General features: G+C 51.6%; 1 protein-coding gene across 3 annotated transcripts in view; it reads left to right on the top strand.

Annotated features, from left to right (window-relative positions):
* The first annotated feature begins 4,219 nt into the window (after positions 1-4,219).
* LOC108933854 (cyclin-dependent kinase 14-like) overlaps positions 4,220-25,204 on the top strand; it is a 32,512-nt gene continuing 11,527 nt past the window's right edge. Inside the window, exons 1-9 of one of the 3 annotated variants that reach the window (XM_029260012.1) lie at positions 4,220-4,696; positions 6,153-6,184; positions 15,075-15,320; positions 17,491-17,585; positions 18,311-18,390; positions 20,511-20,605; positions 21,334-21,396; positions 22,214-22,337; positions 24,465-24,585. In XM_029260012.1, the coding sequence (XP_029115845.1) occupies positions 4,600-4,696; positions 6,153-6,184; positions 15,075-15,320; positions 17,491-17,585; positions 18,311-18,390; positions 20,511-20,605; positions 21,334-21,396; positions 22,214-22,337; positions 24,465-24,585 (953 nt within the window). In that variant the 5' untranslated portion in view covers positions 4,220-4,599. Of the gene's footprint in view, positions 4,697-6,152; positions 6,185-12,211; positions 12,473-15,074; positions 15,321-17,490; positions 17,586-18,310; positions 18,391-20,510; positions 20,606-21,333; positions 21,397-22,213; positions 22,338-24,464; positions 24,586-25,204 lie in introns of those variants that run through there. The other 2 variants (XR_003798318.1, XM_029260011.1) reach the window with 2 other exon arrangements.

Genomic DNA, 25,204 nt, shown 5'->3' with positions numbered 1-25,204 from the left:
TCCCTAACCTATTGCCACAGTGTAATAGTGGACATCGCTGTGAAAATGAATTGGTGTAAAGTCACTGCAACACAGAACAAGTGCTGAACATGTGTGTGCTTGCTCCTCTACAGGTTAAACAACAACAACACACGCTGCTGTTCTGCTTTACTTCTCAGTTAAGAGTCTTGTTTTTCACCCTCCTGTTACCGTTACCTTGTCCTCGATGGTTTGGGTCAAGTCCTCCTGTGTCATTGCTGTGTGTTGGGCTGTTCTCTGAAAGGGACCTTCATTCCCCTCCCAGGGTTTGAATAGAGCACTCGCTTCCTCCAAGAGCGAGCTGCTCCCCTGGTCCCTGGTGCTGCATGGCCCACAGGGGGTTAGTGTTGCGCCGGCAACCTGCTCTTTCACAGGGGGTAATGAAGCTCTCAGGTTCCCGAGGGGCCTCTAAATGGACTTGACTCCATTTTCAGGTCAGTCGATGTGTCCGACCCACCTGGCCTGTCAGACACAGCGGTGTGTGTCAGAGCTCTTGCTAAAACATTTCCTGTGGGGATGTGTGAACAAGAGCAAGGCTTCCACACACTGGTTCCAGAGCATCGTACTGGCAGAGAGTTGGGGAAAAGTGGTCAGAAACGTCTGTGTTCCGAAGGATGAGGAGTCTTGCTGTCTGTCACTCACTCTCACACTCATTCACACAGACACACACACACGGCAGCCGATGCTGTTAGTTGTCTTGTCCTCTTGTTTAACACACTTTTAGTATTGAGGACATTTTTGTATTTTATCCACTTGTACAAGAAAAGCACAAAGTACCTCTTCCCGAGACTTGAACTAACAAACACTTGTTCAGGTTTGCACTTTGTTGCTCCTTTCCACACTCTGAATTTCACACAGGTGTGAGAAATGGCACAGGGGTGTCGACAGCCTCATTCGCTGTTGAGCGTTTCCCTGTGAGCAAAGTGTCTGCACGCGACTACTGAACTCTTCTCCTTTTGTTTGTGTACGCACACACACACAGAGCGCTCGGGGAGACTCTCACCGCTGACTCGCGTATCGCAGTAATTCCACTGGTGGCAGCAGCGCTTCTCCATGTAGACGTGCTCCTCTGTCCCCATTTGCAATGCAGATAAAGCTGCCAAGCCCACGATTTTGAAGGTTCAGCTTAGAGGAGCGTCCCCACCTCCCACCCCCAAAGATCACAGGCAACCGGAGCGTGAAGCTTCAGTGTGTACGTCGTACACACTGCGTGTGTTACTGGAATAGAGCAGGAGTTTCTCCACACAAGGCCCTTAGTTAGATGGTGTGCGTCACCACGTTTGGGGAAGGAATACAGATGCAGAGTGTCACCGTTTCTTTCTGTTTTCCATCCAGCATCTCTATCCTGCTGCGTTTGAAAGCAAGGGTCTCTTGCACTTGAACAGAGTGACAGCGACTGTGTTTAAGCGGAGGACGGAGCTCCTGTCCGGCCTTTTCACATCCTACAGCAGCGACGCGTGTTCCCGCACCGGTCACAGCCGTGTCACCAGCAGGGTGGTAGGATCACCCCACCATACTGCATCGCACCGTACCCCTCCCCTCTAGAGCCACATACTTACACTTACTCATTCCACTGATGCTCTTCTCCAAAGCGACCTGTTTACACAGCTGGGTAACTGTACTGGAGCAATTTAGAGGAAGGACCTCGCTCAAGGGCACTGCAGCTGGAGGTGGGATTCAGTCGTGGGCGGAAAGGCAGCCCCCTTACTCTTCACTGTAGGCCCTGTTGGACTCCAGGTGAGTGATGTGTGCAGCTCCACACCATAAGCAAAGGGGTCCAACGGGTCCCTTGACAGCCGCTGCAAAACTCCCGCCCATCGAGAAGCAACCCAGTGGTCGATGTCCCGGGTCCCCGTGGAGCCCTGCGCTGGCCGCAGCTCTTCGGTCACCATGCACGTTTTCAGTCCTCACGCATTTGAGCTCTTGGAGGTGGAGTATTTTGCAATTGCGCCGAGACAGCAGTGCCCCCCAGGTGAGCTTTTCTGGGAGGGACCGCATTGTTCTCGAACAGTCCTGCTCTTTCCCCACCGTTTGTCCCCTCGACACTTATCAGAGTTTCTCTTATCGCTCGTACTGTGGATGAGCGCAGCGACAACGGCTCCATTTCGCAGCCTCCTGGGAATGAAGGTACTTTGCTCTCTGGGGGGTTTGTGAGCTGCAGAGAGGCTCCGTCAACAGGGCCACGTTGGCTGGTCTGGTCCCCACATGGGCTCAGTCTTCAGCTCGGTTGTTGGCCCGGCGCCGCTTCCAACACGGCCTCTTGTGCATTTCACACGTTGGGCCAATTGAGGATTTGTGCCTGCGGACAATATGTGGGAAGAAACTTTAAATATGGAAATATAACCACATTTTAGGCAAATGGACGGATAGGCCTTGGACCGCTGCTGCTGTCTGTTGGACAAAAAGTTAATGATAATGGAGAAAAGGTCTATGTCCAACAATACACACACACACACACACGCAAAATGTTCATATTTAATCCAAGACATAATGAATGTAACCTAAACAAATGAAGGAACCCTGGAGATATACATGGTGTCAGCATAGTAATACCTGAGTCATTGAGGGGGTGGATTTCCTAACTGCCCGCTGGGGAAAAAAAAAACAATGATTAGATATTTACCAACTGCTGATAATATAGTTTCACCGTACAAAATATTTAGTAAGTGGTTTAAAGGATGTCAAGCTGTGTATGAGGAGACAAACTAATATACACATGTACGGCAATAAAAATGGACAGTATTTCCTGAGTGAAGGGCTGCTTCTCAGAGTTACGATAAGTGCAGAATTTTTAAGATATTTTTTCTTAGATTACTGAATCACGGCTAACAAGCAAATATAAGCATGGAAGTATTAGAACTTAAAGCTGTCGACAGGACAGTTTTAATGTATTTCATAAACTTGCCAAAGACTAGCTGTACATGACTTTAACCTCTATGCTACTTACTAATCCCCCAAATTAGAGCTGCCTCTTTTTCACCCAAATGTTGCAGGTTTGAATCCCACTTCCAGCTGTCGTACCTTTGAGTGAGGTACTTATCCAAAATTGCTCAGTAAAAATGACACAGCTGTAGAAATGGGTAAATAACTGTAAATAGTTTAACACTAAGTCACTTTGGAGAAATGTATCAGATAATTTACATTTATCTGTGTGTAGGTATCAGATATTGATTTCAGTGTTATGAGTTATAGCTGAGACACCTTTTCTAGTGGTGACTGTATCTTTATTATCCCAATAAAAAACACCAAAAAGAGGAAGTGTCTCTTACCTCAAATAAAAATTTAAAATTTTCAAACCTGCTCTGAGGCAAGGGTTAGGTATTAATTATTAATTCTTCTTTATAATACTTTTCTGCAAAGCCACTTGCACTGATTTAGTCACGTGTACAGCAGGGTCATTTTAACTTAATTTTAATCCGTTTAGGTGAGTACCTTCATCAACTGTGTTACAGCAGGGGGTGGATTTCGAACCCTGGTCCTCTTAGTAGTGCAAGGCAGGAGCGCTAACCACTGCGCTGCCTGCTGCTCTTAAAAGGTTGGTGTATTCGCCTGAGTCCTGGTCATAAATTAAATAAACTGCGTCGGAGAATATCGGTGTTGATGCACTATGAACTTTAATTTAAAGGAGCTCCACGCTGAAATCGATGATGCATCATTCGGACGCAAATCAAAGTAACTCTTTAAATGATCATTAAGTTACAACTAGGGGACATCAGACAGAGAGAGTTCGAGAAGCGCGACATTCCCACTCATAGATCCGCTTGCATCTGTCCTTCCCCTCTAGATCCTACTGTAAACGCAATTTAAATTCCTCGTTGAAGCACCGACAGCCAGGGACACACACACGCACACAACCCCCCCACGTGTTCCCCCTGCGCGCGGTTCACGAGACACGCGTGGCGTGCGAATTCCAGCAGCGAACTCGTTGAAATGTTATAAAAATGGAACAATGTACCTCCCAGGACTTTAAAGGCGCTGAGTGAGGAGCCCAACCGCGCCCCCGCACCCTCCACCCCCACGAACTTTGAGTCCATTAGCTCGAGCGCTGATCTAAACGATGCTCAGCACCGCAGCGGAGCGACACGGTCTGACTGACAGGGCAGCGGTCCAATCACAGCACCGAGGGGCCCGCGTGAACCAATCAGTGCGTGGGGGGCGGAGCTCCAAGCTGACGCTCCACCCGTAGAAGAGAATCCCAAAAATGAGCTGCAGACGGAGGGAGGAGAGGAGGAGAAAGACAAGAAGAGGAAAGGAAGGGAAGGGCAGAGAAGGGAGCGCACAGCCCGCCGATCGATGGCCTTTATTCGGCCCGGTTTGCCGCCGCAGTGCGACTCGCTCTCATGGAAGTGACGCGCAGCGCTGAGTGGTGGACGGCGGGACTCGACCCCGTGTGTGTGTGTGAGTGAGTGAGTGACAGTGAGTGTGAGAGTGAAGAGCGCATCTCCGGAGCCCTTTCCCTGGCGTGTGTGTAGCGTGTGCGGGACTGGCGCTGCTCCTACCCCTCTCCAATTTCATCATCATCATCATCATCATCATCATCACCTCCTCCTCCTCCTGGCGCGCGCCGCTCCGGACGCAGACATGTGCGACCTGATGCCGCCCTCGCAGCCCGCGGCGGAGAAAATGGGCAAAATGAAGAAGTTGCGCAGAACTTTGTCGGAGAGTTTCAGCCGCCTCGGTAAGTGTATGTATGTATGTATGTATGTATGTATATGTGTGTGTGTGTGTCTCCGTCTCCGTGGGGGGGTCCCGAACGCACCGTTACTCGGCGCACAGTAAAAATACGCACGACCTGTACTACTACTACCTGAGTTTCTCTGGGAGTCACTGTAACACCTCGACACGTGACTTAGGGAGACTCAGTCCGTCGCGTGTCCGTCCACGTGACTCACCAACCCATTGATTGATCAAGTGATTGGAGTGATTGGCTCATGGACCACGTGACTGACCAGGTGAACAGGAGCTCATACATTCTTCAGGTGTCATTTCACTGCAGTCAGATCTGTCAGTTTCACAGGTGTGACATCATCACCCCCCCCCCCCCCCCCACTTTGAAACATTTAGTACCTCACATATTGATATGGAGCAGAGTACAGGTGTGATGTGGTGTGGTGCCGTGCTGGGTGGGGTGAGTGACCCTCGAGCCCAGTGTGTGTCAGTTGGAGGGGAAATCCTCACACCACTTACTGAGTGAAGCGAAGGTGAAAGAAAGAGCGGCTTCGATCACAGGTGAATAAATGCTCTTCGGTTGCCCTGTGAGGGTGAGAGCGCAGCGCAGCATCTGGATTTTTGGAGAATCCCATCAATATCCATCAGACCACTTATAACTGACTGGGATATTTATCTGTACACACACATACATATATAATATAGGTATGAATATTACAGTAATTTTATTGATGTCAAATTTGCTCAGGTGTTTTGGACAATCTCTTCACAGTACAGTAAATATGTGCTTGTTTTGTGGCCTTTGGTCTCTGAAAGGGAGTCAGTCGCACTCCTTCTGTTGCGAGTCCCTCCCCTTCACCGCTACGCCACCTACTGTCCTGTGGACGAATGAAGTGAATGAAGGTTGGTGTTTAAGGTAAATGCGTGGACATCGGTGGTGTCCCCGCAGGCCGTGCGGAAGGATCGGACACGGACGTGTCCGTGCAGCACGTGTTCACCAGGCGCTGACGTCAGTTCCGAAGTAACCCGGGAAGTTTTACCTCTTTAACGTCTGGTCTGTTCTGTCACTTCGGGTGGTTTGGAGGCCGGTGCTTATGAGTCAATGAAATATTAATAAAAATCACTGCGGCTGAAAGAATTGTGGGTAATAACCATGTCGGAGCTTCTTCGGATACGTGGGATGTGAAGAAGCCGTTTCACCAGACGGCCGACTGGCAGTACAGTACTGTACAGTACAGAATTCCTGCCATGTCTTCTGTGTACCGTGGTATCCTGTGAAGGTGTCGCATCTCAAAGGTCATGTGGACAGATGCTCTGAAGCGCCGAAAACGGCAGCCTTGTTCAAGAAGTGTCGCGGGTTCGAGAGACACGCCTCCAGAAGGTCCTGCTGCATTTGCACTCATACCATGCTTGTACCGTGTTTACCGTGCCCTCATTTCTCTTGTCTCCTTGCTTTTCTCTTCTAGCCTTCAAGAAAGAGGACAGTAGCTTTGACGAGGTAAGTGTGTGTGTGTGTGTGTGTGTGTGTGTGTGTGTGTGTGTGTGTGCGCGTGCGCGCGCGCGCACGCCTGGTACTCCAAAGAAACTGCTCTGGTGTGTGCTGTGGTTATGTGTTACTGCGGTCTGTACTTTAGTGTACTGTGTGCAACACTCCTCCTTACAGGTGAGGCACGGTAAAAAAAACGGAGGGATACCCTTACCGTGTGTCACGGTGTCCATGCAGTGAAAACTCTTTATCGAAAGGTTACCTTTTCATTTAATACAGTGGTGTCTTTTCACCTTAGTTTTATGCCCCAGACCGGCATCTTTGTTCTCTCTCTCTCTCTCTCTCTCACACACACACACACACACACACACACACACACACACACACACACACACGCACAATGTCTACAACCGCTCATCGCGGCGAACCGGAGCCTAACCCGGCAACACAGGGTGCGAGGCTGGAGGGGGAGAGGACGCAGCCGGGGCGGGACGCCAGTTCATCACAAGGCACCCCAAGCGGGACTCGAACCCCAGATCCACTGCACCTCCCTCGTGTTTCTTCATTCGCTGTCTGTGTTGAGCTCCACAAAACACACGGGCACGGCGCTCCTTCTGCGCTGCGTACTCTGTGCTTCCTGCTTCCCGTCACATGACGCTCTCAGCCAATCGGAACATCGATTACGGTAAACCTAACCCTCCGCAGAGATGGACTGGTTATTGTTCTGAAGCTTTGAGTGTCCGTGCCTCAAGCGGTCCCGGTCGGGGTGCGGTTCAGCGCTGTAACACTGATGGGCTTTAAAAATCCTCACATTTATCCCTTATTCATCAGCTCATGATGTTCTCTGAAGTGCCTAATAATATTATGGCAATTACTCTGATTTACCCATTTGTGCAGCAGGGTAATTGATCAAAGGCATTGCAACAGACAGTGGGACTTGAACCTGTAACCTTTAAGCCCAGAGTCAGTGACTCTCACTGCTGCCTTGAATGTTCCTCACTTGGTGGTCCTGCTGCCCTCCCGGGGGGGGGGCACCGTGGAGTCGAACCTGCACCCTCTTGTGTTCCTGGGTGAGCTGTGTTCTCCAGTGAGTTACAGTAACGCGAAGTTCGAATCCCCCTCCTGCTCTAGGACCATTTCCCTAATAGTATTTACTATTGAACTGATAGAGTAAAAATTAGGGGGGTGCAGTGGCGCAGTGGGTTGTACCACAGTCCTGCTCTCCGGTCGGTCTGGGGTTCAAGTCCCGCTTGGGGTGCCTTGCGACGGACTGGCGTCCCGTCCTGGGTGTGTCCCCTCCCCCTCCGGCCTTACGCCCTGTGTTACCGGGTAGGCTCCGGTTCCCCGTGACCCCGTATGGGACAAGCGGTTCTGAAAGTGTGTGTGTGTGTGTGTGTGTGTGTATTGAACTGATAGAGTAAAAATTACCCTGCTGTATATGTGGGATAGTGCGCTGAGCGACGGCAAGGTGCGTTCGCGTTGAACGGAAGCAGCTGTGGGAGGGATTGGACCCAGATTTACACTGTGAAAGGACTTCATTTTATCCAAAACTGGTTTGTTTTGTTACCCTGGGAAACTGTCAGCAGGATGCCTGCTCCCAGGTGAGGCCCCCCCCCCCCCCCAAGTGGTGGAGCCCCTTGGAATTGTGGGAAAGTGCCTGTTCGGAATACTGTGGAGGTCAGATATGGACTAGAAGGCAACCTGTGTGTGTCCCGCCAGGTCGGGACCCAATGAGAGCGCCGGCCGTGGGAAAGAGCTCCGTCCCCTCGCCATAAACGGCAAAAATGCGAGGAATCTGAGGGAACGGGGCCACTTCCTGTGTGGTGGGGCTGGGGGGGTGGTTTGTGGACGGGAGCGAAGAGCCGCCGAGTCCTGAGTCAGCGAAGGAAGATCTGAACCTCTCGCTGCCCGTGTGTGGGGATGGGGGGTGGGGCTAATGCAGAGAGAGAGAGAGAGAGTGTGTGTGTGTGTGTGTGTGTGTGTGTGTGTGTTAGCAACTGCCCCGCTGTCCAGCCTGCTGATGAGGGCTGTTTACTCTTGAACCCATGTTTACATTTTTGTGTGAGAGCTTCACCTTAACCGTCTCCTGTCGGCACCTCGACGAGCGACACGTTGTGCCTTTTTTGCAGCTCAGTTCCTTCCTCGTGCAGTACTGTGTTGGGAAATATCATATATATAAAAAATGATACCCCCCATTATTAGACCGTACTGAGCGACACACTCATTTCAGTGTTTGTGTCACGTCGTCTTACTGCCTCAAGTCCTTCTGTTTCTTTTCCGTTGTCTTTCTCTGACCTGTGTTTCACGTTAATAATCTTATTGTTGTTAATAATAATAGTTATTTTGAGGGTTTCTGTCTGTCAGCAAAAGAGTCAAAGGGCACAAAGATGTACAGCGATGAGGTGGACAGAGAAAATATCAATATTTAAATGCTGGAAACACTTCTAATGATGCGCGCACACACACACACACACACACACACACACACACACAGTGTGCAGTGTGCGATGTTGACTGTGGTTGAAACCAGCCAGCTTCAGTCCATCTCGATGTCCCCTGTAACCCGTGGGGGTGGGGCTGGGGGGGGGGTGGTGTCGCTCCCTGCCTGTTAGTGGCCACGGAGCAGCTGTGCCTCCTGATTGAATAGAAATGCTGTCCGGGTTCGAGTGATTCGCTGCTGGAAGAATGCAGGGTCTTCGCAGGGCTCACCACCAAACAGGAAGTGTCGGGGGGGGGGGGGGGGGCGTACGTGCCGGAACATGCTATTAATAACAGTACAGTAGCTGTACCACGGTACAGTGTGGCCACTTGCAGTGTGAATGACCGTCTTTTGGACACGTTCTCTTTTGTTCAATGAAAGGTCAACATCAATAATATTTAATAAAATGAATAATTTCCAGCGCAGTGATTTTCACTCACAAAGTAAATAAAGGGAAGATGCAGCCGATTCTTCCTCTTGGTACCAATGAGATTTCGGCATCTGGGAAAAAAGCGAAGCGCCTCGGGGGGCAGACCAGGTTTCAAATACGAAAAACTGGTTTCCGGAAGGTTCTCCAGTGGTCTGGAATATTTTCAATAGTTAAAAATGGTGCATTAGATAATTGAGCTCAAATTGCTGGAATAAAAATCCTATGAAGCCTGAAGGGCAGAAGAAACTTAGGAAGCAAGAAAAATGAGGGAGAAGGAAAAAAACATCGTGATCGAAATGTAATGCAATTAAAACGTCAATTACATGTAATAAAAACATAATGCCAGAGTTTGTATGAAATCCTGAGAAACCTCCTCCTTGCTCTTCTCCGTCCATTTTTACCTCCTTTTACCCATTTACATTTATTCATGTAGCAGACACTTTCGTCTTCCATTACATTAAGAGAAAGAGACACGGCTGCAGACGTGATTCTTAAGTAAATCTCGTTTGTTACTTTCCACTCGATGCACCGATGTTCATCGCTCGAGTAGGTGCATAAAACGCAGGATAGATGAGTCCTGATAAGAAAAAATTGATAGGAGGTTTTTTCTTTTTTTGATAATATCACATAAACAAGCAAGCGGAAACGATGCCGGAGTAGCGGCCGAATAAAGGCTGAGCTGGAGATGCTCACGAAGTTTCGGCGCGTGAACATTTACGCCGTACGTGAGCTTCAAACCTCGAACCCGATGCTCCTGAGAGGAGCATCCTGATCTCCCTCTGGGGTCGCGACCCGGATCCCTCGTAATACCCCCCCCATAGGAAGCGATGTGGCTGATGCCCTTCTGGGATGCTGGATGGAAGGAAGCACAGCAGGCAAGAAACAAGTAATCCATTGTTCCACTATGGAAGGTCTGTGCCCGTTTACCGCGGCACTGAACCGGGGTAAAGGGGAAGAGTGGGGTTAAAACTGGAAACCGAGGACTGACTGAGGGTCTTATTTTTTCATGTCGCTCCTTGTGGACATGGGGTCGTGCCCGATGCCCTGCTGGGCGGGGCTCGTGGACACACAGGGTCCAGGGTTCTAGACTGTCGTCGTGACTCACCTGCTGCGCTTCCGTGCTGTCATTTACCGTGTTCCGCGTACTTTACCATGAATGACGTTGTCGGCCATTCCTCGGATATGTCCGTTTCTTCTCGTTTCAATCCGAGGGAAACGTGGTATTTATACTGTAGTATTTTATTAGTGTTTCTCTCTGGCTCTTTGACTCCAGGTTCAAAGCCACTAAGACTCGGTGCAGATGAAGTGAAAACAGAGCTCTGGTACATCCCCGCTGGGGGGGGGGGGGCTGCTTTCATCTCAGTGGCAGGAAGGGACCTCAGGGGTCCACTGTGCAAAGGTCTTTCTCGCTCGCTCTCTCTCTCTTACACACACACACACATACGGAGGACGCAGGTTCTCCTCAATGCTTATGGAGCGGAAACTGTCAGCCCCCCCCAATCCCCCCCCCCCCATCTTTTTCTTTTATTTAAATAAATCGATGCTCCCAGAGAGGTGCTGATCGTGCTGCATGTGGGGCAGAATAACAATGTGGGGAAGCTGGGGGCATCCACCCCCACCCGCTCAGGTGGTTAGAGCACAGCCTCTTTGTGGGATTCTGGGTTGCCGGAGCTCTGAGGCTCTGGGACGCGAGCGGCACCACGCGCCACGTGCACGAGTACCACGTTTACGGTACTGTTCCTGGTGCAAGGGGGTAACACGGCTCTGATGGGGAGGGGCAGACACCCCTTACGTCGGTCTCCCAGGGCAACCTGAGGCTGAGAGGCACGATGGTGCAGCGGGACACGCCGGTGCCTCGGGTTCGAGTCCTGCTCTGTCTGTAGAATGTAACTCTTCACATAGGATTCCTGTCCTGGGTGGGGTTGGGGGGTTTGGACATGAATCCATTCCGTTGTGTCCTCCTGACACGAGACACGTGGGCGATGTTGTAGGTCAAACGCTCTGTGACACGTCGTCCTCTTGCTGTCCTGCGTGACGCCGGTGTCCAGGAGGGACTCGGTTCTGTGTACAAAGCACAAGAGCTCCTCCTCAATGAACTGTTTAATTTCTACTTGTCCCAATGTCCACTGGCGTCCCGTGTCCCACTGGCGTCCTATCTCATACCAGAGACCGTGCGTTGGATGAACTTTGAATTAATTACTTCTTCAACACACGCGCGCACACGCTGGTCGTCTTGCGGTAGTCGAGGGCCCCGTTTCGGTCGCTCCGTACACCTCCTGGCGTGGCCAAGTCCAGGTGTCTGAAGTGAGAGAGGAGAGAAGCGCTCCACCGTTTCCATGGAAACGCACCACGGGCTCAAGGTCACCTGCGAGGCAGAGCGAGCCGGTGGTTGTCGCCAGGTGCATCGTGGGAAAGCGCCGTGTTGTCGCATGGGGTCCGTGATGTTCCCACGCGGCGCTTCGCTGGCGTCGTCCGAGACGCACGCGCACACCTGGTCGCTCGGGTGCGAGGAACGTTCACCTTTAGGGTGTGCGAACCTAAGACCTGCAGGCGCGCCTCGACCGGTCCGACAAATGGGAGTCGAGCAAGTAATATTCTGACGTTGATGTGAGGTGAAAAATAGCAGCAACGTGAGGAAAGGTAAAAATGTCCAATGGGGTAACGAGGAATTCGGTAAAGGTGGACACTCATCACATTGATAAGTGCTAAACGCTGTTTATATGTATTTATTTTTTAATAAAATACACACACACACACACACACACACACACTCTCCAGAAGAGCAGAGCTGTCACACATCCTCAACTTGATAGGAACTGATGTTGATTCTTCCTTCCTGTACTCCAGTCTGTACCGTGATTTTACCCTTGTTGCTTCGTGTGAAAGCTGAGCGCGGAGGTGTGTGTGTGTGTGTGGAGTGGGGTGGGGGGCTGTCCCCCATGCTGTGATTTAGCTATCTGTGCTGAGGGGCCGCAGTGCTGTGGCCCGGGTTCGACACCTCCCCTCCCTCCCTTCGTGTGCTGAGAGCGCTGCTCCGTGTTGCCGGGCCGGTCCATCTCCTTCGCTACCGTGGGGGGGGGGGCCTTGCCGTGCGCTCCGCTCGCTCCTCCTTCCAGTGTCTCCCCCACGGGCGCGAGCCACTTCCCCCCTGCTCCTAATGTCCCCTGCCCAAACTGGGGGGGGGTTCCGCACGGCTTGACGGGGTTCGACAGCCACAGCGATGCTGCGTCTCCCCGGCGCTCCCCCCTCCCCCCGCATCAGCGCTCCCGCTCCATCTCTGCCGGGGGATGGCAGTGGGGGGGGGGGACCGCGCACTTGTGTGTCTGGAGAGGCTTCGCTCAGAGCACCGCGCTGGAGCACGACGCCCCCTGCAGCCGCCGCCGCCGCAGAGGTAAGAGCAGCGTTGCCTCTCGTGTTCACCCCCCCCTCGTGTGTGTGTGTGTGTGTGTGTGTGTGTGTGTGTGCGTGCGTGTGGGTGCTTGCACCATGAAGCAGCAGTTCCTGGATGACAGCGAATGTGCAAACACTTTTGCGCGCGCACACGCACACACAGGGTGTCACCGGTGGAGCCAAACATGTTAATGTGGACCACAGTTCCAGCAAGGTCACGTGCAGCTAACCGTCGCCGGCCCCCCGCAGAGTCAGTGTACCACAGTACCGACTCGGGCGTGAAGGGAAGGGGTCGGAGCCCAGCACACGCTGCAGGCCTCGTCTTCTCACTTCCTCTTTCCTGAAGAACAAGACGACGATGATGATGATGAGAGGCTGCATGAATTAACACGTTCATCTCAAGATGTCTGTCTGTCTGTGTGTGTGTGTGTGTGTGCACGCACGCACGCACGCACAATCTCACACTTCATTGAGAGAGCTCCTTGCAGACCTGCTCCACCACCCAAACCCACTTGTCACCAGATCCAGACTCTCCGGGGGGGAGGGGTGACGCGACGGCGGAATCGCCGTCATCCCTCAGCCGGCAGGGACTCGTTCCACGGTCCGGGGTTCGGCGCGCATTTGCTCGGGGGGGGGGGTCGTGATCCAGTCCCCAGTACGGATTTGCTCTGTCTCCCTTCGTTGACACCAGGTGTAGGTCCCGGTTTGTGTGGCCGGGTTGGTGTCGGTTCTAGACACATTTTCACCACTGTGTGGCGTGGCGTCCCGTCCCGTGCAGTATGACAGGCAGCCCTCGCTGCCTCTGCGGTCTGTGACAGACTGTGATACCCAGCGTGACCCTGGGGCTGTTTGGGTCCAGGGGTCATGGTGAGAGCCTGTCAATGCCTTACATGTACATTTATTCATTTAGCAGACGTTTTTGTCCAAAGTGACGTACATCTCAGCATTAATATTTGTTGTGTATTAATTTATTAATGCAGCTGGTTTGTGTGTGTGTGTGTGTGTGTGTGTGTGTGTGTGTGTGTGTGTGTGTGCGCGCGCGCGCATCCTTTCAGGAGGGAGCTCAGAGGGAAGTGGCTCTGAAAAATCTTTATAGAACATTGAAGAGGATTCAGCAGTTCTGAGGGATGGTGGGGCGGGGAGAGAGAGAGAGAGGGGTCTGGAAAAGATCACTTCCTACCAAAGTGACTTGGGGTGAAAACACTATACATTTCTTAGATGATAATTTTTACTGAACCAGTTCAGGTTTAGTACCTTGCTTACGAGTCCAGCAGTGGGAGGTGGGATTCGAACCCAGGACCTTTGAGTCCCAAGGTAACGAGGGTGTCAGAGGTCAGCGTGGTTTTTGGAGGATTTTATGTCCCCACAGGACCAGTGTGCAGCGCTGAACCTGCCTTGACCTATAATTCACTACCTTTTTTACCACGTTCTGGCAATGACTGGCTCAGCCCTGTGCCGTAATATTTACTCCATTTTACCCCGGGGGTTAATGTTATATAATTTGATGAGCTGCGGAGCCATCGGAGATGAGCTCTGAACCTCATCGGCCCGACAACGTGGTATTCCTACGTCCTACGGAGCCCCAGGGAGGCGCGGTGCCGCAGCACCCTGGAAGGACCTCAGAACTCATCGTGCAGAGGGTCACGGGTTCGATGATCCGTGTGCTGAACGCTCCGGCGCTAGTTGGCTGCGGTATCGCACGCCTCGCTCGTCACGCTCAAGTGAGGGAGGAGTTGTTGTATTTTTTCGCTCCTTTCCAAGTTATTAATTTGCCCGTTTCGAACCCGGGCCGATTTGTGCGGCTCCCGTCACGAACATGAGCTGTTTGTACCGCGTTTCACCATCTTTGAGCAGTTCTGCATGTCACTGTTTACTACAGACGGTCGCGGGTCCCGTGGCTGCCGTAGCTGCAGGCGGCCTGTTAGTGCGTGTATCGGGTTCCGGGAGGTCGTCCTTTCGAGACCCTCCTCCCAGCGCGGCAGCTAATGGCACTCGCTACCCGTTCCGCTGCCGACCATAAACGTGTTATACCGCACTTTTACATGCTGATTACGCTTCCGCTGAGAGATGTGGTGTATTGTTTCACCCGGAGGCAATTTACCGAGGCGCGCCGTGCCCTACGCTGGCTGTGGAAGAGTGCGCGGCGGGGTTCGAGCCCCTCTTGGTGGGACCCGATCAGTCACTGTGGGTCTCATTGTTTGGCCACTTCTCTCTTCTACAGTTGAGAGCATGGCAAGCACGGTGTAGCTACTGGAACCAGCAGGGCTTGGAAGCAGCAACCTTCTGGCGGAAAATCTTTAAAGGGTGTGTTTTCAGTGTGGAAATCGGACGCGTTCCGGACACGGTGCATGACTCCGAATGGGGAAACTAGTGGCCTCGGTGGGACTCTGCGGGACCGTCGTGTTTACTCGGGCGCGTCGGCAGGAGGCGGGATTCGAACCTGTGTCGAGTCGAGAAGGTGATGCTGAGCAGTGTGTGGCCGTGCAGGAGCTCCAGGGTCGTTGGTTCAAAACCTGCCCGGGTTGGCTGTGCTGGGAACGCTTGACCGCTTTGGCTGCGGGTTCGAGAGCGGCGCTCTAACTCCGGCCTCTTCCTTCCTCCAGATATGCGTCGCCAAGATGTCGGCGCGCGGCCCCCCGGGATCGGATGCGGGCGTCAGGCCCCTGGATCCCATCCCTGAGGACAGGAAGGCGCGGGTTCAGCGCACGCAGAGCGGCCTCGACGCCTTCGAGAAACCGGCCGGCCAGGTGAAGCGCGTTCACTCGGAGAATAACGCCTGCATCACGTCCAAGAGCTGCTCGCTGGGCAAGGAGTCGCCCAAAGTGCGCCGCCACTCCAGCCCCAGCTCCGTAAGTAGGGCCCCGCCCCCTGACTGGCTCCGCCCACCAGTCCGCCCACCAGTCCACCAACAACCTCCCCCAGCTCCACTCCCGAAGGGTTTCCCCTCCCTTCCTCTCTTCCGTATTTATTTTCACTTCTTATGGCCTAAGGGTTCTTACCTTGCTGTACTGTGGTAACAGTGTACTTTACTGTTATTCTGGGATGCTACTGTACTGTATTGGTGTACCGTACCATACTGGGGTACTGCTGTTTTGCTGTACTGGTGTACGGTACTTGGGTACTGTGCTCTATTGGCCGGTGACTGAGTACAAGAGAGAATCGCGCTGCACTTTGACCATGTGCTCGAACCCGCAGGCAGCTGTTGCCCCCCACCTGTTCCCCTCGTTAGCCGGTGTGCGCTAATCGCGGCGCTTATGCTAATGAAGCGTTGATGAGACCTGGGCGGCGGCGAGAGGCTCTGCGACAGGGTCCCCTGCGGTCGACGGGGGTGCTGTGATCTCATTGGTCACACTTATTGTTTACACCTGTTGTTTACACTTTGTAAGTGCTGTACTGTGCTCTGCCGTGTTTGTGGGGGTGTCTGCTATTTAGTAACAGTCAGTGAGTGGAGGTCCCCCCCCCCCGCAGAGATCTTCTCTCACCGCTGCCGTCACGTCTGAACACGTACTACGGTACTACGCTGTAAACTTCAGATGACACATTGGAAATGAACGAGTTGCACAAGTGAAACACCTAAAATACTTAGTGTGTTGTTCTTATTATGTCACGTAGTGCAGAATGTGCACTTTAGTATAAAATAATAGAACCCGCGTGTGTGTGTGTGTGTGTGTGTGTGTGTGTGTGTGTGTGTGTGTGTGTGTCGGTTGTCCTACCCTGTAACCACACTGGTCCATTCCAGATGTGAGGGATAATTTGAATGAACTTGGAAGATCAAGTCCGAAATTCAGCGCTGGTGAATTGTGGATGTTTACATGGTGTGACTGTGACATCATGGTGACATCATCAGTGGCTGTGACATCATCAGTGGCTGTGACATCATCAGTGGCTGTGACATCATCACCGTTCTATGGTTACACCTCTCCAGTGACCATAATCATCTTGCCTAGAGTCCCTTTCAGGTGTTAATGCCTTCTGCCACTTTCCTTCCTTCACATTCATGTTCATATTCATATGTGCTGCTGAGACCTTCCTGACCTCCTTGTTCTTCTAGCAAAAATGAAACGTCAGAAAATGCAAACAGATTTTTTTGCATGTAAATCAGCAAATGAGAAGCATTAATTATGATCGTCATGTTGGATGGTCTACAAAAGACCCTGAGAGAGTGTGTGCGTGTGCGTGCGTGTGTGCGTGTGTGTGTGTGTCTCTCTCTATCAGCAATAAGGTCCTGGTTTTTCTTCCAAATGGAACACAGCATCTCCCTGACCCTCCATCTGTCCCTCCTTTCTGTAAGACTGATGAATGCCCCCCCCAACACACATAGACACAGTTCTGTGTTCTGTCCCCGGTGCTCAGTAAGGCCCCTGTGTATATTGGTGTCCTACAACCTTTTCAACATTTGTGCATTTTGTATTTCAATTGTTTTACCGGATTCTTCAGAACGAAATTCTGTCTCCAACCAGATCACACATTTGAACGATGAAGAAGGGTCTTCAACTGATGTCCTTTAGAGCCACTTCTCTCCCCGTCTCCTGACAGCTCCATCAATGAGTCCAGCGCCATCTGCTCCCATTATCTATACATGTGCTATTTGAATGCCACTTGTATAGGAGCTACCGGAGGGATGTGAACCAGCAACATCGTGGTGTCAGGCACACAAGCTGTGTCCATTTAACGCTCCAACCAGTTTATGTGACACTTTTCTCCAAAGCCAATGCCATTCTTAAACGACAATAAAATTATTTACCCATGTACACAGCTGGGTAATTTTATTGGAGCAATGCAGAGTATGTACCTTGCTCAAGGGTACTACAGCTGGAAGTGGGATTCGAACCTGCGACCTTTGGGTCCAAAGGCAGCACCTCTAGTCACTACGCTACCAGCTGTGCCCGGTTTGTTGGTGACCTTGTGTTTACTCCGTACAGCACTTTGAGGGCACGTGGTGAAAGAGTACTGCGTGAGGACTAGGGGTACAGTGAGGGTTCTCATCCCACATGTTTCCTTTGCTTCGTTCTCTTCCAGCCCACGAGCCCCAAGTTCGGGAAAGCCGACTCGTACGAGAAGCTCGAGAAACTGGGAGAGGGTTCCTATGCCACCGTGTACAAGGGGAAGAGCAAGTAAGTGCGTGCGAGAGAGAGAGAGAGAGAGAGAGACCAAGAACGATGTGACCTGTGTGTGTTTTTGTCTGTGTGTGTTTGTTCTACGGTCATATTTACATTCTATATTTTGTCTTTTCATAAAACAGGCAGTAACTTATTAATAATAATAATAAACCAAAGAGTGACAATTCACACTATTTTTCAGCATTTCAGAGGCAATCCAGTGTAAGATTTTATTTATAATTATCTTTATCCCCAGAACATTTACACAAAGCCTTTATACTGAACACTAATTTTTTATCATGTGATTGTTTACAGATTTTTTTTTAAATGAAGTGCTTTGCAATTTCGTTGCACTGATGGAATTATTTTATTGTTTTATTGTTTCATTTTCTTTTGGAGAGGAGCTCAGTGTCTGTGAAATGCGCCGCTTGTACAAATGTGTGTGTGTGTGTGTGTGTGTGTGTGTGTGTGTGTGTGTGTGTCCTGCTGTGAAAGGGTTGGACGCCTACTGGTGTGATTTGTCACACTGATGAACCTGCATTTTGTTGTTTCTCTTCCACATCAATACTCTGAAATGTAATTATTGAAGTCTAATGTAATTTAATATCATAGCTGTTACTGTGACCCCCCCCGACCCCCCCCAGTATTTAATTCAGTAATTGGAAGGTAAATCAACTACTACTTACTACAGCTCTCCGTTTGGTTTTTTTTACCCCCACTTTTCCTCTCTCTGCAAACAGGGTAAATGGCAAGTTGGTGGCTTTGAAGGTCATTCGGCTGCAGGAGGAGGAAGGGACGCCCTTTACGGCCATCAGGGAAGGTAGGTTCGAGGCCCGGGTGCGTTAACCGTCGTCCTGCTCTTTCCAGTGCAAGCGGCCCTCCGCCGGCCGCAAACCCTGCTGGTCAGTGGTAAGTGGTCACTTGGGCAGCGGGTGGTGCAGCGGTTAGAGCTTTTACCATGAAGGACCTGGGTTCGAATCCTACCGCTTGCTGCAGGACCCTTGATGAAGGTGCTTACCCTGAACGGATACAGTAAAATGTATAAATGGGTAAATCGTAAGTAGTGTAACACTGTATGTTCCTTTGCAGGAAGGTGTCGGATGTACTATAGGTGAATAAAAGTCATGGGAGAGTTCCTTCCATAGCGCTTCTGGAAAGGGGCGTGGCCTCCAGGGAGTTGTGCCTGTACTGATCTCTACGTTTACCCTGATTTTACTTTTGCTTTGGATAGGAGCACTGTGTTCTAGATGAGTGAAATGTAGGTGTTCCTCAGGGCTCAGTCCTTGGTGCCCCCCCGGGTCGTGTCGGTGGGATTTCAGCAGGATCATCTTTGATGGTTTAAATTCCAATTTTGTTCAGGTCTCGAAGGCCTGAATGACATGAGTAAAGAAGCGATGGGCCTCATGGAGAACATTTACCGCGTTTCCTGTGTTCTGGACATACTGGCGCCTCACTTCTTGACATCCCACCCATGGACGAAATTAATCGCATTCCCCACGGTGGCTCAGTTCCCTCGTTTAAAAAAAAAAATAGAAACACTCTAAATACGGCGCTCTCACACCGTGGTAACACAGCCCCTCATTACTTGGGACACCTCTGGGTTTGAGGTGTGTGACGCTGAGCCTGGAGACGTTCAGAAACCACAGCTGAACAGTGGTGCTTCTTGTCAGAGTAAAGGGGGAGGGGCTTGTCCTGGGAAGGCAGGATGATCCCCCTCTTTGGGATGGAGGTGCGAACAGGTGACCCCCCCCCCCCCCCCCCAGGTCCTCCAGCTGTATGATGATCCTCTACTCTTCTCACCCTTCCCTCCTGATGTATATGATAATTTCCACTAAGATTAAAATTGCTCTTCTGTCCGTGATGCTCAGATCCCCCCCCTCAATTCAGGACTCATGAGCCCCTTTGGGTTTAATTCCCCTAAATTAGCACCCTCCGGGGACACGGATATGGATAAAGGCCCTATCGGCTCACGTCTCGTTTTAATCCACCCCGTGTTCAATAGCGAGATGGAGCAGGAAGGCCAGAGGCGTTAATCCCCTTTGCCGTCGGGGTTATGTTCGCACAAAAGGAAAGGGAACCAATTTGGGCACATTTAATATTGTGTTGTGTGTGTGTTCTGCTCAGAGTGGAGGCTGTGTCTTGTTTTGTCCCAAACAAGCTCCCTGTGTCCCTCAGGACTGCTGAATCCCTCCCACATTGAAGAAGGGTTTTGAACCCATCTCCTTCAGAGTCACTTCTGTCCTGACAACTCCATCAATGAGTCTAACACCATCTGCTATGATGATCTATGTATTTGCTATTTTAATGTCACTTCTATAAGAGCTACTGGAGGGAGGGATGTGAACCAGCAACCTGGTGGTGTCACACATACAAACTGTGTCCATAGTCCTGTGTGTGTGTCTAAAGCTCTTTGTCTGGTGTTGACACACTCTGTTTCCTCTGATTGTTTGTCGCTTTGGAGACAAGTGTTTCATAAATGACTAAATGTCAAATGCAAATCGAGGGGAATTAGTTCAGCTTTATTGTTTCCTGCTGAAGAATTGCCCCCCCAGGTGTGTGACAGAGCTGTTCTGGTGTGTGTGTGTGTGTGGGTGGGTGTGAGAGAGAGAGAGAGAGAGAGAGACACTTTGACTGTGTAACCCATGGGACACAAGTATTTGCTCTCCTGTGGCACCTTGAGGGGTGACTGGGTGACTTTCCAGCTGCCCCTTCCACTCAGAGGACCCGGGTTCGAATGCTGTAGTAGTACCCTTGATAAAGGTACTTAGCCTGATTTGACAGAGTAAAGATTACCCAGCTGTGTAAACGGGTAAATCGGCACAAGCTGCTTCGGGGAAGAGCGCCAGCTGAGTGAATAGATGTAGCTGCTGTTTGCCGTGGACCCCGTGGGTTCGGATCCCGAAGCGTGCCGGTGCGACCCTGCGCTCTGTGTCCCTGCAGCTTCCCTTCTGAAAGGGCTGAAACACGCCAACATCGTCCTCCTGCACGACATCATCCACACGAAGGAGACGCTGACGCTCGTCTTTGAGTACGTGGTGAGTATGTGGAGTACGAGCCGAGACTGAACTGGTAGGGGGTGGGGGCGGGGGGTACGGAGGTGGACACATGACTGTTGACCCCAGTGGAACGTGAAGCTTGGGACGCCGGTGTCTGTCCTGTTTGCAGGCATCTTGTGGCTGCTTGTTGTGCCTCTGGAATCTGAGACCTCCTGGAAACAGCGAAGACTGACTTTTTTTTATAGTTGTTGTTATAAATGTTATAGTTTTTTTTTTTTTTTTTTAAAACCTGTGAAGGCACCTGCTTTGCGGTGCATCCCTTTCCTTGTCCCCGGGAAGTGTGAGAACAGCGTTGCTCCAGGACATTGGTGTCTGTCTGCACGTCAAAACCGAACCCATTGACAATTTATAGAGTATTTATTAATTAATTAATAATGGAGAGCATCTTGTAACCCTGTGTGTGTGTGAGTGAGAGACAAAAAGCATCTCAGTGTGTCGGTGTCGCTGCACGCAGAGGATCCTGCAGTCCATTATATTGTATTATTTACATATTTCACTGTATGTATATTTAATAATCCTGCACGACTTGGATGTGAACAGTTATTTGAGTATTAAAGCCCTGGGGGTGTAAGTGAGGCAGCCCTATTGGGGGGGGTCACTCTGAGCTGAGCTCTGTGTTCAGGATTCAAGTGGGGGGGGCTCTGCTCCAACATCCCTGCCCCCCCTGCTGGCTGCTGCCCTCTGACACTAACAGCTGTCCCCCCCAGCACACAGATCTGTGCCAGTATATGGACAAGCACCCTGGGGGTCTCCATCCAGACAACGTCAAGGTAAGGGGGGGGGGGGGTCAACGTCGACATGAGTTTTTCTGCCGTTTTTCTAGAAGTTTCCACCACCGCATGGTGACTCGCTGCACTGGGACCGTTCCACAGCAGGGTAATTTTACCTTGATCAAGGCCACCAGGGCAGGAGGGGGATTTTGAACCTGGGACAGTTGGTTTCCAAGGCGACGGCTTTAGCCAGTGCGCCACCTGCTGCCCCTTTTTTTACACTTTAATTCACTGGAGCAGTTTAGTCTCGGTCTCTTTTCCGGGGGACCAGCAGCACGTCGCCTCCTTCCCGGGACTCGAACCCATCGCCCTTTCGCGGGGTTCGCAAAGTGACACACAGGAAGTGACACGGTGGCAGGTGAGCGAGGAGGCGGCAGTGACAGAATGAGGCGGGTCGGGGAGGGGGGCTTATGTAATGTGTTCCACCTTCTGTCAGTGAGGATTTACATGAGGGGTGTGTGTGTGTGTGTGTGTGTGTGTGTGTGTGTGGGTGGGTGTGGGTGGGGGGGGGGAGAGAGCTGCACTGCTGTTATATACAGTAAATGGATGTACAGGAGGGATGTGGTGCTGCAGACTCATATGAGTAAAACAACAGTTACACCATAGTGTGAGTTGGAATGGAGACATTTGGACGCTAACTGACAGCTTCGCTTCCACTCATTTACTCCATGTTGAGTACTTTACCATGTTTCTCTTTACTGGATTTATGTACAATTCTGGTATATTTGGCAGAAATGTTTGAGGTGCGTGCGCGTGTGTGTGTTACCCGTAGCTGCAGTACCTGTGCAGGTCGTCACCTGTCCTTGTGTCCCTGCAGATGTTCCTGTTCCAGCTGCTCAGGGGTCTGTCCTACATCCACCAGCGCTACATCCTGCACCGCGACCTCAAACCGCAGAACCTGCTCATCGGCGATACGGGGGAGCTCAAGCTGGCTGACTTCGGTAGGTCGTGACCACGCAGCACAGCACCTCTAACGCACTTTAAAAAGAAAAACAGTGGGTGGGTCCTTGTAGCTCCGCCCTCATGGAGGTGTGGCCTGTTGGAGGAGGGGCCTGTTTCCAGGGGAGCTGCCGCCCTCAGCCCAGTAGAACCGCGTTTTTTCCTCCTGGTGGATGCGGACCGGCGAGCTGCTTCTCGCACCCGCGCCGTCACACAGGACCACGCCCTGTGGCCAGAATGATGCAAGGTCAGGTGTGAAGAGGAGCCCTCTGATGAACAGCATGCTGGGAAACTTCTTGTTCCGCTGTACTAGTAATTAGTAATAATGATGGTGCAGGTTTGCTTTTACCCCTCTTTGTACTGCAGTGATTTACACGGTTTATGTGTAACCGTGAGGATGTTGTGTCCCAACCTGTTCAGGACCCCAGCAGGTAGAGTGCGGTTATCATCGTTACCTTGCACTCGATGGACATGGGTTCGAATCCCTGAACTGATACCTGCTGTATAAGCGAGTTAAATCAATGTAAGTTACTTTGGAAGGAGGGTAAATCAGTGTAAGTCGATTTGAAGGGAAGTGTGAGATATGCCCCACCACCCCCCCCGAGTGAGTGATTCGGTGCACTGAGCTCATTGGTTCTGACAGCCGTTTGTTTGTGCTGTACAGCGATCTGATTGGCCTCGGTAGGCCTGGGAGGGGGTGGGGCTCACGCATCACTGCGATCCCATGGAGCGAAGCTGCCGCCCCCTCCTGACGATCTGCGTTCTCAATTTTTGATGTTGGTCAGTTTTTGCCGAGCTTTTTACACCGGTTTTATACCGATAGGGTGGTAATTTCTGTACGTACACCTTACGGTATGTTTGAAGGGTGAGGCTGGAAAGCGCGGTTCATGTGTGCTCAATGTGGTGCGTGTTTGGGAGGTGGTGAGGGGTCCTGACCACCTGCAGCTGTGGCACACACCTGAGGTCGTGGACCGTGCGCGCTGGTCGATGTGTGTCAGGCGGGCGACTTGTGGCCTTAACGACAGCAGCGCTTCCCAAAGGGATCGTGGTCCAGAGGACCAGAGTGGTCATGCGGTCAGTAAAGAAGTGCAACACTGGACCGCTTGTGTCCGTCTCTGTTGCGTTTGACCACAGCGCACACAGTTCGTGAATCCTGGTCAGGATTTTGTGTGTGTGCGCGCGTGTGCGCCGTGCATGTTAATGTACTGTTGTTTCATTATGTGGATGCAGTGTATCCAGCATTGTAAGGCTGGACAAAGGTATCGGTCAAATACGAGGTGATGATGATAATGCTGGTATTATTATTGTTGTTGTTGTTGTTGTTGTTGCTGCAGCGTGTGGTATTAATAAGGTATGTGTGTGTGTGAGTGAGTGATGGCTGAAAAGTGAAGCCCCTCGTGGTCTTCTGTGCGACACAAGACTCTGCCGGACGCTGAGCGACCGATGCATAATTCAGACGGAGGGGGGTGTCTGTATGCCCCTCCCCCACACCCCTCGTCTTGGCTCTGGGGTCGAGGACCAGGGGATCTGAGCTGCCAAGAGGGGTGCTCAGACACCAACCAGTCAAACCCGTGACCTTCGTAGGGAAGGTGGAGAGACAACTGACAGCTCCGACACCCCACACCCCGGCCTCCCAAAAACGCACCCACTTCCTGTTTACTGATGGTTTCTCCTTGGCTGTTGCCGTGGCGACCGCCCCCAGGACCCAGAGGCTGTTCCCCTCACTGGGGTGGGGGTGGAGGGGGGCGGCGATCGTCTCACTTTCCCGTCTGCATTGTACCACTTAGTCTGTCCTGGTGGGAGTGGGGGGCGGGGATGCGTGTACCCCCCCCCCCCCCCCCACTGCACCCCCACTCTGCAGCCCTCGCTTTGGCACCTGCTTTGTTTTCAGCTGCATTTATTCACAGTAAATTACAGAGTGGAGGTTTTGGGGGATCTGACAGGGTGTCAGACACTCTGTTTTACTCTGTTTTCCACCATAGACTCACTGGCTTTTGAGGGTTCGAACAGTGAAGTAAAGGATACTTTGTTTTTCATAGCACTGTGTCCTTGTGCTGTTTTATGTGCTGTTCCCCTGTGTGACCGCTGTGCGACCGCTGCTTGACCGCTGTGTTCCTGCTGCCCCGCAGGCCTGGCGAGGGCCAAGTCTGTGCCCAGCCACACGTATTCCAACGAGGTGGTGACTCTGTGGTACCGCCCCCCCGACGTGTTGCTCGGCTCCACCGACTACTCAACCTGCCTGGATATGTGGTAAGTGGCCCTGCCTCCTGGCATCCCCTCGTACCCGGGTTTGACTGTCAGTGCTAAACTGGGAATGAAAGGTCTAAGTGAGCTGGCGGAACCCCCCCTGGACACTGAGACCCCCCAGTGCGTCAGTGTCACAGGACAAGCTGACACTCTTGACATTTCCGACAAGTGGTCTGAACGAGGAGCCGGGAGTCAAGGGTTCGACTCGGGGGTTTCCGACTCGTTGAGCGCAGAGGAAAGGACGAGGGGGGGTTCGGGGCTGGGGGGGGGCAGATGTGCTCTGGAGGATGGGGATGGGACGATGACACGTGGGGGGAGGACACACTGAAATGGGGGATGCGCTAAAGTGTAAGTTGCTGTTAGAGCTTGAAAATAAACATTATTAAATATTAGTGATTAGATTCAACACAAATGGAAGAAAGACTAAGAACTGTGGTAAAACAGTTTTTACCACGCTTTACCACGTTTAAAGGTCTAGTGTGAGGAAGCAGCCAGCAATGCAGCAGTTTGAGGTGTCGGGTTTGAATCCCACCCCGTGTTGTAGTGTCCATCACCAAGGTACGTCCCCTGAACTGATGTAGTAAAAATTACCCTGCTACATAAATGGGTAAATCAGTGTAAG

Source organism: Scleropages formosus, chromosome 18 (assembly GCF_900964775.1).
Source record: "Scleropages formosus chromosome 18, fSclFor1.1, whole genome shotgun sequence".
NCBI lineage: Eukaryota > Metazoa > Chordata > Actinopteri > Osteoglossiformes > Osteoglossidae > Scleropages > Scleropages formosus.
The sequence above is the reverse complement of the archived record's forward strand: the minus strand, read 5'-3'. Positions and strand labels throughout refer to the sequence as shown.